The sequence below is a fragment of the Chlorocebus sabaeus genome, chromosome 8, assembly GCF_047675955.1.
Source record: "Chlorocebus sabaeus isolate Y175 chromosome 8, mChlSab1.0.hap1, whole genome shotgun sequence".
Lineage (NCBI taxonomy): Eukaryota > Metazoa > Chordata > Mammalia > Primates > Cercopithecidae > Chlorocebus > Chlorocebus sabaeus.
Window position 1 is genome coordinate 30,736,965 of NC_132911.1, and position 18,803 is coordinate 30,755,767.

The following is an 18,803-nucleotide window of genomic DNA, read 5'->3' on the forward strand; positions in this document are numbered from 1 at the left end:
TTTTGCTTTTAGTGTTTTGACCCAAGGTTACAAAGATTTGCTTTTATGTTTTCTCCTAAAAGTTTTATAGTTTTAAGTTTTACATTTAGATTTATGATTCATTTTTAGTAAATGTTGTCTATTGTAGGAGATATTGATTACAGTTTATATATTTTTCACCTATTGTTCCAGCTCCATTTTTAAAAAAGACTATGCTTTTACACTGAATTGACTTTGTACCTTTGTCAAAAATAAATTGACTGCATATATGTGGGTCATTTGCGGCACTCTCTATTCTGTGTTTGGTGGATCTATGTCTGTCTTGATTGGTGTCTTGATTACTGTAGCTTTGTAATAAACCTGGAAATCAGATAGTGCAAGGCCTCTAGCTTTGTTCTTTTCTTTCAGAGTTTTTCTGGCTATTCTATGTCCTTTGTATTTCTGTGAGCATGTCAGCATCACCGTTTCAACCAAAATGCTTGCTGGGATTTTGATTGCGTTTACCTTGAATCTAGATATCGAAACAATAGCTGTCTTGATAATTATTGTCACTGTTTTATACCAAAGAAAGTGGGCATGCTAAAGTAACTTGGCTAACATCACTTACCTTGTAAGAAGTAGAACTGGGCAGTTTGACATCAGAGCTTATTCTTTATACTGTTTCCTGTGTTAATTAGAATACAATGTTAATTTCATAAAGGTAAAGGCATATCTGTTTTGTTAATATTTGATTCCTTGTGAAAGCAGAGTGCCTAGCGCACAGTAGACACTTAAACATCTGTTGAATGGACAGGTGAATGCTTTTAAAGTCTTTCCATATAGAAAATTAAGTTTCATTACATTTGGCTTGATCTAGGTCTTCATTTCATAGAATGGAGCACAGACTCTGTAAATATTTTGCCCCAGACCTAGCCTTATTACAAACAGTGTCTTAATTAGGATTCTGTCTGCCCAGAATAGAAATTAACTCAAGCTAGCTTAAGTGTATATTGAATTTTGTATTAAGGATAAAGGAATGTCTCATAGATCCCACTTAAAAGAAATTAGCCAGCCCTTAGGAAGAGACTGGAATTGGGTTTGGAAAATACAATAGGGCTTTCTTTTTATCTGTAGTCTTTAGTGAGTCATCCTCATTTTTCTCTCTGAAGAGGTAAGCATTCTCTGCATGTATATAGCAATCTTTTAGATTTTCATGACATAAAGTATTTAAACATTCATCAGGTATTTTGATTTTAAGTTGTAATTCCTTGAGATGATTGTTTTCTTTATTGTTAATATGTTTCCTTTCCTTTTTTTTTTTTTTTTTCTTTTTGTTTTGTTTGTTTTTGCAGAGGCAAATACCGGATTGTATACATAACTCCAGAATACTGTTCAGGTAACATGGGCCTACTCCAGCAACTTGAGGCTGATATTGGTAAGTGGTAAAGAAAGATCTCTGTAAATACTTACTGAGTTAATCTTTAAAGTTAAACCTATGGATGGACACTGGATTTCACTTCTGTTAAAATTTATTTCAAGCATTACTTCCTCCAGGAAATCTGACTCTCTAACTTGGCGTTTCACCTATCTTACCCCATGATACTCTGTAATTCCTTTTGCTACAGAAATTAGGTTCTGTTAGCATAATTACCTGTTTATATATCTGTTTTATTCTGCTAGGCTCTAAACTTTTCAAGGGAAAAATACTACTTTTTAGAATTTATGTTTCCCCAATGCAGTGTGCTTGGCACATAGGCACTTAAGCATATTGTTGAATGAATGTTGAATCCTAGGTTCTGTGGAATTTTAATTTACTTGTTTTTCATGTTCTGTATCTAAATTAAGTCAATGTAGTGGTTTTGTACCTTATTTGTTCATAAGAATCACTTTTCAAACTTAAAAAAAGATGTAGGTAACCAACCCCCAACCTTGAAAATTCTGATTTAACAGGCCTGGGGTGGCACCTGGCATTGGTGGCTTCTCACAGGTGATTCTGATGCATAGCCAGGGTTGGAAACCACAGTACCTTTGATTAGTTGCCACTAGTGAGTTTGATTTATTACAAAAACCAAAAACTTGGATAAGTCAGAGTTTATTTCCTAGAAAGTATAAATATAGAATTAGTCAAAAGCTGATAGCACTTTTTTTGTTCTTAAAATATTTTAAGCCTCAGTATAGTGAGACCTCGTCTCTACAAAGAATTTTTTAAAAAATTGGCCGAGCCTGGTGGTGCATGCCTGTAGTCCAAGCTACTTGGGAGGCTGAGGTAGGAGGATTGTTTGAACCTGGGAGATGGAGGCTGCGGTGAGCCGAGATTACACTACTGCACTCCATCCTGGGCAACAGAACGAGACCATGCCTCAAAAAAGAATTTTTTTTCTTCTTGGTGGTTAGGCTCAACTATCCAAGAATTGCAATCATGGCTTCTCTTGCAAATGCCCCTATTTCACACCTTCAGTTGACCTAACCAAATTTAATTTTTCAATATCATATGATCTTGTTGTATAATTATGTATTGAAATAATTCCAGATAGGTTAGGTTTTCAAATTGCAACGTCTCGTTTAACGGTTACTTTCATATAACTGTAGGAAAGCATTTGATAATTTTTCCAACAATATAATGAAAGCAAACTTGTATCTTTTTTGGTATGTGTTAAAACCAATAACAGAATGAGGGCAGCAATTAACATTTCCTTAAATATATTAGCAACGAGTACCTTTATGAGCTCTTAAACTCCCTTATTGACATACTATATTTTTTGCCTTTAATGGACAATGAATTTGATATGTTTCCTATTAGGTTGTATGAAGTTCTTGTGAATATTTCACTTTGAATTAAGAATAACTACCCTATATATAAATTTCACGGTTGTATTGCAAAAGCTAGGGTCTATGTCCATAGTGGTCTGGGTACATTTTTACTGTTTGCTTTGTTTCTGTGATAGTGTTAAATGAATAATAAGCTTAAGTATTTAAACAAATACTTAATACTTTTGACAAGTAGTTAAAACTCTCTATTTTTATTTTTTTGTAATGGATGAATGTTGAACACTGCAATTATTAGAGCAGTGTACTTTGCTTATGATGGATGAAAATGTTCTCTGGTTGACTCAGTGTTGAATAAAAAGGGATAAATTAAATAAAAATTATTTTTGAAATATTTTCCTTTGCCTTTTGTTGCGGGAAATTGTACAATGCTTGCAAAAATGAATATACGCAGGATGTTATTTGTACAGCAGTGTGACATTTAGCTAATCAGATTCCTCATTTTTCGGTAAATGTTAAATTACTTAAGTAGTCTGGATTTTTAACAGAAAGAGCAAACATAGTTTTATAGGGAGACTCCTTACCAACCAGACTTTTAACTTAACTGAATGTTGGCAAAAGCTTGTCTAAACTGATTTTGAGGGATAAGGTTTAGCTCCATTAAAAGCTACTTTGTCAAACCTGTAACTAAAGCTTTTAAAAAAAGGAAAGTTTTAAAGTAAAAGAGACCATCATCTCTGTTTCAACCTATTTAATTTAAAATCTGAGCTGAAGTAGGAGTATTGCTTGAACCCAGGAGTTCGAGACCAGCCTGGGCAACACAGTGAGACCCCATCTCTGGAAAAAAAAAATGAGCTAAGCATGGTACCTTTTATAGTCCTAGTTACAAAAGAAAGAGAGAGAGAGAGAGAAGGAAGGAAGGAAGGAAGGAGGGAAAAATCAATCAGTCACTCAGGTTTAGTTTCAAAAGCCAAAATAATTATAGTGATAATATTGAATTTTTTCCAGCCACTCAGTAGTACCCAGAGAATTTTGATACAAATAACTGACCTTGCCCCCATGTTTAGTAGTTTTTTTTTTTTGGCTTTCTTTCTCCTCCACACTGTCTTAAGACTGTTGTAACTTGTAATGTCAATGAATTGTAATTGTTTATTTGCATGTCTGTCTCCTCTTTTAGAATTGTGAACTCCTCAGGTCATGGATTGTATTTTATGAGTCTTTTTATTGCTAGAAAAGTGTTTGGATAATAATAGATATTTATTAACCACAATAGGAGTAGTAGCAATTTTTTTTGTGTGTGTCAGGCTCTATTTTAGCATTTTATGTGAATGATATAATTTAATCTTTAGAGCATCTAGAAAATGTTAGGTAATATTCTTATCCACATTTTACTTGTGAGAGGACTGAGACTTGGAAAGCTTAAGTAACTTGCTTAAGGTAATACACATGGCAGGTGGTGGAGCCAAGTTCTGCATCTGGGCAGTCTGACTTTAGAGCTTTTTAATCATCCTCCTCTTAGTGTCCGAATATTATTAATGCTCAGAGAAGTATCAAAGAATGATCATACTCATTGAAGGAAAAAATTATTCTTATGTATCAGTTTGTTAATTGAGGGCAAAAGCACGATTGTTACTACTTTGAAAAATCTGAAGACATTGTTCTGACATGCATTACAACACACTGTTGATTCCGCTTCAGTGTGTGTGTCTGGTATGGGGGCAGAGCAGAGAGGCTACTACAGGAAGAAAGAACAAATTACATTTCTTCTTACCTACTTTGTACATCATGTGATTTAGCTCTTCCCATACCATTTTATATTAGAAAATGTGGCTGTCCTCCTGTGCTCTGATACTGGCATTTCGGAGGACTCTTTGCAATATGATGTGTGATCAGTCATGGATGGCGATGCAGTTAATTTCAGTAGAAATTTGCTGGTTCTTTTTATCTCTTTTAATAGCTAACACATGAGACAAAATTGAAGGTATTACCAAAGAGAAATGCAGGTGGATAGTTTTGGAGACAAAGTCACAGTAAGCAATTCATCTCTCCAAGGAATAGTGATGAAAGCTGAGATCCAATAAATGTCTTCTTTGGATTAATACATAAATATTTCCTTTTAAAATTCTTAAGCCTTTTATTCATATATCTCCCCTCTCCCTATTTCCAATAATGATTTTTTTGTCTTAATATGATGGTATTTATGCTTCTGTTTTTATAGGAACCAAATACTTTGATTTTGGTTATTTGTTCTCCTTCAGAGGTGTAGATGAGTTTATTTTTTCCTTTTGAGCTTTATCTTTTCCTTTACGTGTTTTTCTTTTTTATAGGTATCACACTCATTGCTGTGGATGAGGCTCACTGTATTTCTGAGTGGGGGCATGATTTTAGGAATTCATTCAGGAAGTTGGGCTCCCTAAAGACAGCACTCCCAATGGTAAGCTTTGCCAAGTCTGATGTCCCGAAATTACATTCTTACTAAGGAGAGCATTCAGGATTGGGGAGTGGTAAAAAAGCTGAAGACTTCACTATAAAAGAGCAAATGGATAATGTAAAAAGAGAACTACTTTTTAAAAAATTCTAAAGTTGGCATATAATCTATTGAGGAATACAATAGGACAAGGCTTGACAAACCTTTTCTGAAAGGACCAGGTGATAAATATTTCAAGCTTTATAGGCCACATGTAGTCTGTATCACATATTCCTCTCTCTCTGTTTTTTCTTTTAGTAACCCTTTAAAAATGTAAAGGTTACATTTTTCACTGGTGGGCCATAACAAAACAGGCTGTGGGCCATATTTGTCCAAATGTCTTCTCAGTGATCTTTCATCCGTATGTCCTTTTACTGTAGGATACTGTGAAATCCCGGTTACCCCTTTTTCTGTCACATTGAAAACCTAACGTTTGAACTGTTCTACAGAGATTTTATTAAAACTTTCAGTATTAGAATTTCCCTTTCTTCCCTATTATAAAAAATAGCAAATTTTGACCAGGCGCCGGGGCTCATGCCTGCCATCCCAGCACTTTGGGAGGCCAAGGTGGGCGGATCACCTGAGGTCAGGAGTTCGAAACCAGCCTGGTCAACATGGTGAAACCCTGTCTCTACTAAAAAGACAAAAATTATCTGGGCGTAGTGGCAGGTGCCTGTAATCCCAGCTACTCGGGAGGCTGAAGCAGGAGAACCGCTTCAACTCAGGAGGCGGAGGTTGCAGTGAGCCGAGATCGTGCCATTGCACTCCAGCCTGGGCAACAAGAGTGAAACTCTGTCTCAAAAAAACAAAACAAAACAAAACAAATTTTTACATGAATATTCTACATGATTGGCATATTTACATGAATGGTTTTAAAACCCACAATACTAGCACTGTTTTATTTTTTATTTTGAAAATTGTAGATTCACAAGAAGTTGTAAACAAACAAACAAACAAACAAAAAAACGTATAGAGAGGTCCTGTGTACCTTTCACCCAGTTTCCTGAACAGTATCATCTTGCATGACTATAGTACAGTATCAAAACTAGGAATATGACATTTGTATAGTATCTACAGTTTATTCCTATTTCTCCAGTTTTGTAAGTATTCTTTTTTATAGTCTGTGTATTGTTCTATACAGTTTAATCTCATGTACATTTGTGTAACTACCACTGCAGTCAGGATACCAAATGTTCCCTTACCACAAAGCTCTCTGGAGCTGTTCCTCCCACCCCTGGCGCTAGCCACTGGCAACCACAAATCTGGTCTCACTCTCTAAAATTTTATTTCAAGAATGTTGTATACATGGAATCATGTAATTTGTCACCTTTTGGAATTAGTTTTTTTCACTCAACATAATTACCTTGAGATCCATTCAAGTTGTTTGTGGTCATGTGTTGCTTAACAACAGGGATATGTTCTGAGAAATGTGTTCTTAGGACATTTCGTGGTTATCTGAACATGCACTTACACAAACCTGCATGATAAAGCTTACTGCATACCTAGGCTGTATGGTAGAACCTATTGCTCCTAGGCTGTAAACCTGTCCAGCATGTTACTGTAATGAATACTGCAGGCAATTGTAATACAGTGGTAAGCATTTGTGTATGTGAACATATCTAATGTAGAAAAGGCACAGTAAAAATACAGTATAAAAGATAAAAGATGGTATACCTGTATAGGGTGCTTCCTGCAAATGGAGCTTGTAGGACTGGAAGTTGCTCTGAGTGAGTGAGTGGTGAGTGCATGTGAAGGCCTAGGACATTACTCTACACTACTGTAGACTTTATACATGTTGTATACTTAGTCTACACTAAATTTATTTTAAATTTTTCTTTAAAAATTTTCTTCCTTTAATAATAAATTAATCTCAACTTACTGTAACTTTGATTCATAAACCTAAAACACTTTTTGACTTTGGACTCTTGTAATAACTCTTAGATTAAAACATAAACCATTGTACGGCTCTACAAAAATTTTTTCTTCCTTGATTAATGCATTCCATAAGCCTTTAGTTTAAAATTTTATTTTTGTTTTTTAAACTTTTTTGTTTAAAACTAAAATACACGCGGCCGGGCGCGGTGGCTCAAGCCTGTAATCCCAGCACTTTGGGAGGCCGAGACGGGCGGATCACGAGGTCAGGAGATCGAGACCATCCTGGCTAACATGGTGAAACCCCGTCTCTACTAAAAATACAAAAAACTAGCCGGGCGAGGTGGCAGGCGCCTGTGGTCCCAGCTACTCGGGAGGCTGAGGCAGGAGAATGGCGTGAACCTGGGAGGCGGAGCTTGCAGTGAGCTGAGATCCGGCCACTGCACTCCAGCCTGGGCGACAGAGCGAGACTCCGTCTCAAAAAAAAAAAAAAAAAAAAAAAAAATACACGCATATCAGCCTAGACCGACACAGGGTCAGGATCATCAGTATTGCTGTCTTCCACCTCCACATCTTGTCCCACTGGAAGTTCTTTAGGGGCAGTAACACTCGTGGAGCTGTCATCTGTGATAACAATGCCTTCTCCTAGATACCTCCTGAAGGACCTGCCTGAGGCTGTTTTACAGTTAACTTTAGAAAATGAATATGTAGAAGGAGTATACTCTAAAATAATGGAAAAGGGTATAGGTAAATATGTGAACCAGTAACATACTTGTTTATTATTCATCAAGTTATATACTGTACATAATTGTATGTGCTATACTTTTGAATGACTGGCAGTACAGTAGGTTTATTGATAGCAGCATCACTACAAACGTGAGCAGTGCCTTGTGCTAAGACATTATGGCGGCTATGACATCACCTGGTGATAGGAATTTTTCAGCTTCATTATAATCTTATGGGACCACTGTTCTACATGTGGTCTGTCATTGACAGAAATGCCATTAAGTACCACGTGACTGTTTTTCGGAAGTCTGTTCCTTTTTATTATTACAGAGTATTCCATGGTATGGTTGTACTACAGTTTAAGTGTTCACCTGTTGAAGAACTTTTGGGTTGTTTTCCAGTTTTTGACTATTATGAATAAAGATGCTATGAACATTTGTGTGTATCTCAAAGGTTCTTCAATAGGTGAATGGCTAAACAACCTGAAAATATAAAAGTTTTCATTTCTCTGGGATAAATGGCCAGGAGTGTATTTTTAGTTTTTAAGGAATTGCTAAACTGTTTTCCAAAGTGGCTATAGCATTTTACATTCCTGTCAGCAGTGTGTGAATGATCTAGTTATCCTTGCCACCGTTTGTTGTTGCAACTGTTTTTTATTTTAGCCATTTTGATAGGTGTGGAGTGGTATCTCACTTTTAATTTGCATTTCTCTCGTGGCTAATGATGTTGAATGTCTTTTCATATGCTAATTTGCCTCCGGTGAAATTCCTTATATAATTGGAGTGCTTGTTTTTTTCTGTTGAGTTTTAAGAGTTTAAAAAATACATTGTAGAAACGAGTCCTTGGTCAGATACATGGTTTCAAATATTTCTTTCATTTTGTAGCTTGTCTTTTCATTCTTTTTATCATGTCTTTCACAGAGTACATATTTTACATTTTAGTGAAATCCAGTTTATCATTTTTTCGTTTATGGATTGTGCTCTTCACCTAGCCCTAGATCCTGAAGATTTTCTCCTATGGTTCTTTCCTAAAATTGTTACAGTTTTATGTTTTAGGTCTGTGATCCATTTTGAGTTAAATTTTGCATAAGATGTGAGGTTTAAGTCAAGGTTCATTGTTTTCCCAATAGATGTTAAATTACTGCAGACCCTTTGTTGAACAGGCTGTCCTTCCCTTGTTAAATTGCATTTGCCCCTTTGTTGAAAGTCATTTGGGTGTATTTGTCTAGGTCTATTTCTGGGTTCTCTAGCCTGTTATATTAATTTTGAATGAATAAATAAAGTTGACTTATGTTTAAGTTTTCTTGGTAGTAGTGAGGCAGTGGTGCCTTCTGAGCCCAGGATATCCCAGTTTTGTGAGTAAACTGTGTTAGAAATTGTTTGTTATTCTTTTGGTAGATTGTCTAGTTCAATTTCATTGCTCATTAATCTTGCTTATAGATAGCAAATTGAGAGGAATCTCAAAAATAGTGTCTTTTGTTAGCTTATCTCACAGAGTTTGGTTGGAGCAGATATTAAAACAGAACAAACCAAAAAGAAATTAAATATACTAGTTAGCAAGTTTATATTGAGGGAAAATCAAGCCATGTGAATTGAGCTCCAGTGATGTGGCTGACCTCGGGTCAGATTTTTGTATCATGGTTCAACAAGGTAGCTATTAAAATCTTCATACTACTTCTTGAAATAATTCTTCAGTAGTCACATAGGACAGCACACACTCCTGGATTTCTTCTTTCCTTACTGTCTCTTTATTCTCAGTCTCCTGTTTCTTCTCATCTCCCTGCCCTTTTAATGTTGGCCTTCCAGAAACCTTAGTTTTTGGACCTAACTTTGTACTCATTTTCTTGGTCATTTCACCTAACATACAGTTTTATTTTATTTTATTTATTTTTTTATTTTTGACATAGAGTTTCACTCTTGTTGCCCAGGCTGGAGTGCAATGGCGTGATCTCAGCTCACTGCAACCTCTGCCTCTAGGGTTCGAGTGATTCTCCTGCCTCAGCCTCCCGAGTAGCTGGGATTACAGGCACGTACCACCATGCCCAGCTAATTTTTGTATTTTTAGTAGAGATGGTGTTTCACCATATTGGCCAGGCTGGTCTCGAACTCCTGACCTCAGGTGATCCACCTGCCTTGCCCTTCCAAAGTGCTGGGATTACAGATGTGAGCTACCACGCCCAGCCTGCAGTTTTAAATACCAAGCCTATGCTGAGAACTCCCAAATTTTTATCTCCATCATAGACTGATATCAGCAGTATATGAGTGATCCAGTTGTTTTTGCCTCTTTGCCAGCATTTGGTGTTGTCACTATTTGTTCATTTTAGCCATTTAGTAGAATGTATGTACATATATATGTGTGTACACACAGGCACACATCTATGTAACTACTCAACATGCCTCTGGTGAGATGACCAAAAGGTGTCTCAAACTTAACCTCTTCCTAACTGACTTCTGCATAGCACTCCAGATCTGCTCTTTCCTCACTCTCCTCCATCTTGTTTAACAGCAGCTCCATTGGCCAAAATTTTGGAATTTTCCTCAATTTTTTCTCTTTTTCTCACACTCCAGTGTTTATTTAAACAGTAAGGAAATCTCATGAGGTCTTCAGAATATATGCAGGATTAAATCATTTCTCTCTTGATCCCTGCCATTCCCCAGGTAAAAGCCACCATCTCCTTAGAGCCTCCTGCTTTCACTCTTCCCATCCCTCATTCTGTTTCAACACAGCGTCCAGAGTGATACTTTAAAAATGAAGTCAGATAGATCATGTCTTCTGCTCAGAACCACCTAGTAGCATGCCATTTCCCTCTAAATAAAGGCAAAAGTCCCTTCCATTTTCCCTCTGACCTCGTTCTCTACTCTTTGTCTCCTCATTCACCGGATTCAGCCACACCACCCTCCTTGTTTTTCTTCAGATATTCCAGGCATGCTCCAGCGCCTGGGCTTTGTGCCTGCTGCTTCCTTTCCCTGAGTACGTTTCCCCCACATTATCTGTGCGATGTTCCTCCCTACTTCTCTCAGATCTTTTGCATTTAAGCCTCCTGGGCCGCCATATTTGAAATATCAGATTAGTTCCCCCTCCCCCATCATTCAAGGTTCCTTGTAAACCTTTGCTGTTTTAAAAATAGCACTATCACTGTTTAACTTACTGTGTTATATTTTGTTAGTTTTCTGTGAGTCCTTCTTCACTAGAATATTCTTTGTAGGGAGGAGTTTTTGATTGATTGGTTTATAAAATCTAGAACAATACCTGGCTTATAGGAGGTGCTCAATATATAACAGGGTGAATGAATGAATGAATTCTGATGAGAAAGCTGAGAATTAGCAAAGTGACTTTCCAAAACAGGTAGTGGGCCATATAGAGTTGGGCCATAAATAGCTACACCATAGGACATCCTGCTAGTTTCTAAAGCAAATGATTTGAAAGAGGCATAAAATGTAATTTCTGCCTTCAAGTAGCTCATAGTTCAGTAAAGGAGTTTAGATTCATACCTACAACAGTAGAAGTAATAGTACCAAACAAAATATGGTATTGGGAAGTGGTACAAATAATACAAAAGGACTAACAGTGTTAGTAGTATATGTTTAGAAGGGATTTCTGTGGTGAAAGTCGCTAGGCACAGTGCACCTGAAGGACTGATTTACATTAATTTAGAATGGTTTAAAGTAAGCTTTTGGAAACTAGGAAGATTACTTGCTGTAATCCTTTCCTAGGCCTTTGATTCTAGAAGGATTGTGTTAAAGGAGTTTTAAATATTTTATACAGTTCTTAAACATTTTTTAGCTTGAATTAAATCTTGTATTATGTCTGGCCATGGATGTCATTGGATCATTTTCGTTTCTTGGGAGGATTAATAAAGCACATTCCTTCTGTTGGGCCTCTAGTGCAGGGAGCGTGTTGGCTGAGCAATGGCTGAGAAAACCTTTTTCCCCTGGTGTTTTCAAGAACCCTCTTTATTAGCTAAATGGTGAGACATGCCACCTGGTGGTTATAGCACTATCATTTTTTTTCACTGTTCTTGGTGCTTTTTTTCTTCTTCTGGTTCCAGTTATATGAGGATAACTACTAGAAACCTGGAATGTTTCACACCATATTATTTCAATAAGTTCAAAAACAGCAGAGATCACTAAGCTGTTTGGCACAAAAATTCCTATTTGGAGGGAATCAGACAAAGTGGGTGTTGAGAAAGAACAGGCAGGCAGAAAGCTTTGCATCAGTCTTAAAGCTATTTACATTTCAAGTAAGAGGAACTGTGAAGTCCATGAGACATGTGGGGTTTTTCTGTTACTTTCTCCCCAGTACCTATTACAAAGATCAGTACATAGTAGGTACTCAGTAACTATTTAGAATGAGTGCATGAATGAATGAAGTATGTGTGATGTTATGGAGTACAAAGTTAGAATTAGCAACATGACCTGAATTTAGAAGCAGGTGGAATACTTATACTTTTCTCAATCTGTGGGCACTACACCATTGAAGTATATGTCTAAGATCTTCCTAAATTTGTAGTCATAAATCTGTTACTATAAATTTAGAAAGATTAATTTATATTTGGTTGTTTGATTTAGCAAAACTTGCTGCCTGTTAAAAAGAAATTAAGACCTGTCAACTTAAAGAATACGTTTTGTGAGTTAAGAACTAAGTGACAGTATAATTTATTACCCGAAGTAGTTTGCTTCAGAAAATTAAAGAGTTCAAGCTATAATAATTATGCCATGACTGCAGGCATAAACTGGGAATGTCCCGGCAAATGAGGATGTATTGTCACCCTTCTCGTAGCCCGACTGTGTGTTGTTTTTAAGCTTCTCTCTAGTTTATATATTTTAAATGTCATAAAATGCCACATACTTACAAGAGAAAAGGTCCTATTCATTGCTGAAGTGGAAGTTTATCATTCATTTTTAATATATTCTATTACTTTATTTTCTAATTCTAGAAGCAACATTCTGAGCTATATCTTTCTAGAATGTTGAGGCAAAAGAGTAAATTTATAGTGATTTTCACCATTACCAGATTGCTGGAATAGGGAATTTCTGGTAGCAAGATGGGTCTAACACATCATACAGCCCTCTCCATCTCATTTTTTTTTTTTTTTTTTTTTGCTGAAAGAGCAGCCCTTGCAAATGTCAGTCGCAAATCGGGGAGTAGTACTCATGTCTCTGAAGTTCTTATATAGAATTCTTTTGTTTTATTTTAATGACAATATTTGTAAAAGTTGAAACTTTTTGAGCGCTTACTATATTTGATGCATTATAGCACTTTGCATGTTTTATCTCACTTGATATTCATAACTTTATGAGATGGCACTGTTATTGTAGCCATTTTATAGATGAGGAAACTGAAGCTTAGAGAGTTAAATAAAGAGCTCAAAAATCTCACATTTAGTAAGTGGCAAAAACAGGATTTCAACTCAAACAATCTGATTCCAAAACAGATATTTTCCACTGTGGTGCCATTCTTTTGCCTGGTTTTTCTGTTAACTTCTTAAAGATATGTCATGTTTCATGCTTACTTCCTCATTTTCATAAATATATTACCTGCCCACTTATACATTATATTGCTTAGAAACAAACTCAACCCTCTTTTCTTATGGACTGTATCCTGAAAATCACTGTTTTTAATATGCAATTAAACAAGTATTTTATTAGTGCATTTATATAAATTATTTGACCAAAACACTAAAAATGGTGAAAGTGCTTTACTGTGAGAGTGAGAATGTGCATGTTCTAAGAACCTCTAATTTTTAAACTTCCCTTAGTTTCAGTCTTATATTTGTTAAAACCTGTGTGTTAACACGGATACACCCATGTTGGGGGTTGATTAGAGAAACCAGCCTCTTTATAGATTAGCTTGTTCATCTTTAAGTTGCTAGGCAGGCACTGTAAATTCAGTGAACAATCTGATTTTAAGCCACAAACCAATGAAATTAATTTTGGGGTTGCCTTTTCAAATAGTGTCACAAAATTTAAGGATAAAGAATGCAAAAATGATGCCAATTACCTCGTCACATTCATTTTGATTTAATTTTTTTAATTTGAAAAAACCTACTCTCAAACTTAATTGATTTTTTTTTTTAATGTGAGTTTGGAGATTTTTTTTAATGTGAGTTTGGAGATCGAGTTTTTAATTCAGTAAAGTTATAGTGATTGAAAAAGTAGTTTATAATTTTTAATAAATTGATCTTGTTTTAATTTTGAGTCATATTCTAGAATTGCTTCTTTGCAAATTGGTATATTACACATACATTTCCACTTATATACAAGATAATTGTGATAGTTGGTTTGTAAAATAGATGCAGTGCATCTGAAGAGCTATTTTGTGAGACTATTGTTTCCTGTACCTGTCATGAGCCAAAAAGAATATTTTTAAGAAAGTTATATTGTTGGTGATAGAACAGCTGATAATTTAGAAACAGCTGTAAGACAGTCCACTTTTTCTGATTATGAAGTAATACCATAGTTAAGTGTAATTTCCTATAATAGGATAAAACTATGAGATCTAGTTTTAGGGGATTTCTGGAAGATGACATATTCGTGTTTTTCCTGATAACTGCTGAGTCTCCTGCTCTGTCTGCTAATCCAGTCAAGAAGTCTTTGCTAGCAATCAATTAATAATACATGTTTCATTTATACATATTTCCTATATATAGTATGTTATTGATTATCTCAGTACCACTGAAGAGAGGTTATTTGGGTCATTGGAGCTTTGCTTCTAGATTTGTGAAGACATAAACCTATATATTTAAAATAGGAGGCAAAAAAAAAAAAAAGACCATTGCTTTATATAGTTAGATTTTCAGTGAATTGAGAGCTTATAATTTGTAATTATACATTAATCAAATATAAGGCATAATTTACCTCCTGTTTATATCAGCACCATTTCAAATGTAATAAATGTTAAAAAATAATAAATGGAGAAGTAGATAGCTAATAGGTAGGCTTAATTTAATAAGACAAGGTAAATTGCATTTGGAAACCTCATGGATTTAATGTTTTATTTAAATGATTTCTGATTTTTAAAAAGTAAATATTGTATCCAGAAGGCTGAGAAACAAGTTAGTAGGGAGATTTTTTTCTTTACCAAAAATTTTACAGTTGCGTCTTTGACATTGTACTTCGGACTGTTGTCCTACCAGTCTCTTTGTAAGAAAGCAATACACATGTCGGGAATGAGTGAGCTCTTTCCTTTTTAAAATAACAGTTTTACATCATTCAGGTTCCAATTGTTGCACTTACTGCCACTGCAACTTCTTCAATCCGGGAAGACATTGTACGTTGCTTAAATCTGAGAAATCCTCAGATCATCTGTACTGGTTTTGATCGACCAAACCTGTATTTAGAAGTTAGGCGAAAAACAGGGAATATCCTTCAGGATCTGCAGCCATTTCTTGTCAAAACAACAAGGTAAGGATTTAATGGTTGATGAATTTTGGTAATGATTTCCTTTTTTTTTTAACAACTTACGTATTTTACGATTTTCTTCTAATGCATATTTAACGTATTTCAAATTCCACCTAGTTTTGGTTCAAGTCAAGCATGATGTTATATAATTAACTCAGTGGTTGAGAATAGTCTATTTTTAAAAGGAGAAACTAATTCTTCTAATATCTTAATACCCCATTCTGTTGCTTAAACAGGGCAAATACTGTTTATTTTTGTTTTTAAAAATTTTATTTATTTATTTATAGAGACAGTGTCTCACTGTCGTCCAGGCTGGAGTACAGTGGTGTGATCACAACCCACTGCAGCCTCAGACTTCTGGGTTCAAGCAGTCCTCCTGCCTCAGTCTCCCAAGTAGCTGGAAGTATAGGCTCGCACCACCATGCCTGGCTAGGACATATACTCTTAATGATTGACAAGTGAACAAGCAAACATAAAATGACTCTTTCATCTGAATTCTGCCTAGTTTACTAATTACATGACTTCAGTCTTAAGGAGCTTAGAAAAGGTTATCTTACAAACACATTGGAGCCTGTATTGTGTTCCAAGGACTATTGTAGGCGCTTTATATAAATGATCTAATTTAATCCCTATAACTGCTCATCAGTAAGTTACCTATTATTTTCATTTTACTGATGAGGAAACTGACATTAGTACTTTTTTTCTCTTTATTTTGTTTAAAGGCATTTTAAATATGTATGTTAAGAAATTTTCAAAAGCCTTTATTTTACTTTTTATGAGCCTTTATTTACTATTTGAGACAGTGTCTTTCTGTCACTCAGGTTGAATGCAGTGGCGCGATCCCAGCTCACTACAACCTCTACCTCCTGGGTTCAAGCTATTCTCCTGCCTCAGTCTCCCAAGTAGCTGAAATTGCAGGTGTGTACCACCATGCCAGGCTAATTTTTGTATTTTTTACTGGAGACGGCGTTTCACCATGGTGACCAGGCTGATCTCGAACTCCTGAGCTCAAGTGATCTACCTGTGTTGGCCTCCCGAAGTGCTGGAATTACAGTTGTTGACTACTGCACCCGGCCAGTTTATAATTTTAAACATTAAAACAAATGCTTCTTGTCCAGTCGTGGTGTGTCACACCCATAATCCCAGCACTTTGGGAGGCAGATGTGGGAGGATCACTTGAGACCAGGAGTTCGAGACCAGCCTGGGCAACGTGGTGAATCCCTGTCTCTACAAAAAATACAAAAATTAGCTGGGCATAGTGGTGCATGCCTGTAGTCCCAGGTATTTGGGAGGCTGAGGTGGGAGGATCATTTGAGCCCAGGATGTTGGGGCTGCAGTGAGCTGAGATCACATCACTGTACTCCAGGCTGGGTGACAGAGCAAGACCCCATCTCAAAAAAAAAAAAAAAAACTTCTTCTACCAATACAAACACAAAACAAGCATAGACAAATAGAGTTTAAAGAACATCATGGGTGTTTTCCTGTAAAGGGAAGATTGATGCTAGGCCAAGAAAATCCAGGAGTTATTCTTGAGGACCTTAAGGAATAATTTAAATGTAGGATTTGCTCCTGGCTTTCTTGTCCTGTATTCAAAATAAAACAAGAATGGATTGAATATATTCTGAGTGTTCTGGCTGTTCCAGTGCTCTCTGAAGTGAGTACTCGTTATGGTTCACTTCCCTTTCATCCCAAAGAGGAAAAGTTCTTTTGAAGAAGGCTATTTGTCCTAGGTTAGTCTCCACAGTCAGATCATTAGCTCCTCCTAATCTTTGATCCTGTTCAGTCTCTATGGCACTTTCCCTTATAATAACACTCTCCTTTTTAAAGCAGTTTACCTTTTTTGTGTGTAATATTGTTCTCCTGTTTTTCTGGCATCGTGGTCCTCTTATAATATCTTGTGCAAATATTTCTTTCTCACTGTTTTTCATGTTGACTCTGCTAATTGAGGTCTTTGTTACTCTTTAGCCAAGACTATTATAATTTATTTGAAGATATCCCTCTCCCCGGTGCTCCTTGTTGCTTTCTATGCACAGTTTACAAATTATTGTCTGCATACAAATTATTGTTTGCAAACACATCCTTCAGTCTGGAATACCTTTCTGGAACTCTTTACTAGGAAATAAAGAGCAGATTCAGTGTAACATTCAGCACTGTCGAAGATCTTGATATTTAGTATGAAATTTTTTTTTGAAGCAAATCAAGAAAGATTTTTATACCCATTTTTAATCCTCCAAGATGACTTAGGACAGCCGGAAACCATTGAGAGTCAGAACACTTTCTACAGATCTTAAGTGAACAGAAACTTTCCTTTTAATGAGCAGTGAGATAGAGGGTAATTAAGGCTTCGGAACATTGTCCGTTATTTCCATCTTCTTCGCTTACTTTAACTCTGCCAAATTCCTGTAATTTGTTTATCAGTATTCATGTTTTTTAATCCATTGAGCTAAGGTGTTTCTTAAACTAACCCTATTTTGTTAAAATCTTAATTATAATATATTCATAATACATTTAAGTGAGATAGATGAATCTCTCATATAATTTAGTGGTTAGATTATATTAGAATTTTCTCCCCTCAGAAAATTAAGAGGAAATAACAGTCTTTAGCCAAATCACTTGGCAAAGTAATGACTCCTTTTGTAATAGGAATTTTTACTCTTTTGATTTATCTGTTACATAAGTTCAAATTTTTACATATTTCCACCTTTTTAAAAAAAGAGTGGTATATAGTCAATATCAATTTGAACAACACTGTGCATATAAATTGAAAAGGACTCCAATTTTCCAGTTCCATTCTTCAGTTTTGATCACTGTTGGTATTTTGACATTTAGTTATGTAGACTTCCTTTCTCTGACTCTACTGCTGTGCATGTATACAGTTGTAGTTTTTTTGTTGTTAAGTTGATACAGAAATAGTTGCATACTATATCCATTATTTCTGCAATTTTTTTTTTCATTTAAAGTATCTTTGCTCTCTTTCCTATATTTCAATATATTGCCTTTTCTTAAATTAAAGCCTTAATATATAGAATATTACAATATCTAGGTTTTGGTGAGTAGTTTTTTCTTCTTTGAAAACATGTTTGTAAAATAAGATTTTTTTTTTTTTTTTGACATGGAGTCTTGCTCTGTTGCCCAGGCTGGAATGCAGTGGCGGGATCTTGGCTCGCTGCAGCCTCCGCCTCCTGGGTTCCAGCAGTTCTCCTGCCTCAACCTCCTGGGTAGCTGGGATTACAGGCGCATGACACCACGCCCTGCTAATTTTTGTATTTTTAGTAGAGACAGGGTTTCACCATGTTGGCCAGGCTGTTCTCGAACTTCTGAGCTCAGGTGATTCACCCGCCTTGGCATCCCAAAGTGCTGGGATTACAGGTGTGAGCCACTGTGCCCGGCCTTAAAATAAGATTTTTATACACTAAAAAAAAACCTTGTATTTTTTCACTCCATTAAGTAGTTTATTGTGAATTTTTGATATTGAAGCCCATTTGGTTGCTGTCAAAAGTAGATTTGAGCAGATTATTCAGTATGACTCTTGTAGTGAAATTATTGCCTTTTTTCTTCTGCTTAAGTTTTCAGTGACTTTTGCCATAGTCCTTAAAGGTTTTACAATTTTTTTT

The 18,803-nt window shown here is 35.8% G+C and overlaps 1 protein-coding gene across 10 annotated transcripts in view; it reads left to right on the forward strand.

Moving 5' to 3' along the window:
* The window catches only part of WRN (WRN RecQ like helicase), a 140,861-nt gene that overhangs the window by 64,262 nt on the left and 57,796 nt on the right, over nt 1–18,803 (forward strand). For all 10 annotated transcript variants that reach the window (XM_037983618.2, XM_037983614.2, XM_007962111.3 and 7 more), the window contains 3 exons: nt 1,311–1,393; nt 5,052–5,158; nt 15,005–15,192. In XM_037983618.2, coding sequence (XP_037839546.2) covers nt 1,311–1,393; nt 5,052–5,158; nt 15,005–15,192 — 378 coding nt within the window. The remainder of the gene's footprint in view (nt 1–1,310; nt 1,394–5,051; nt 5,159–15,004; nt 15,193–18,803) is intronic.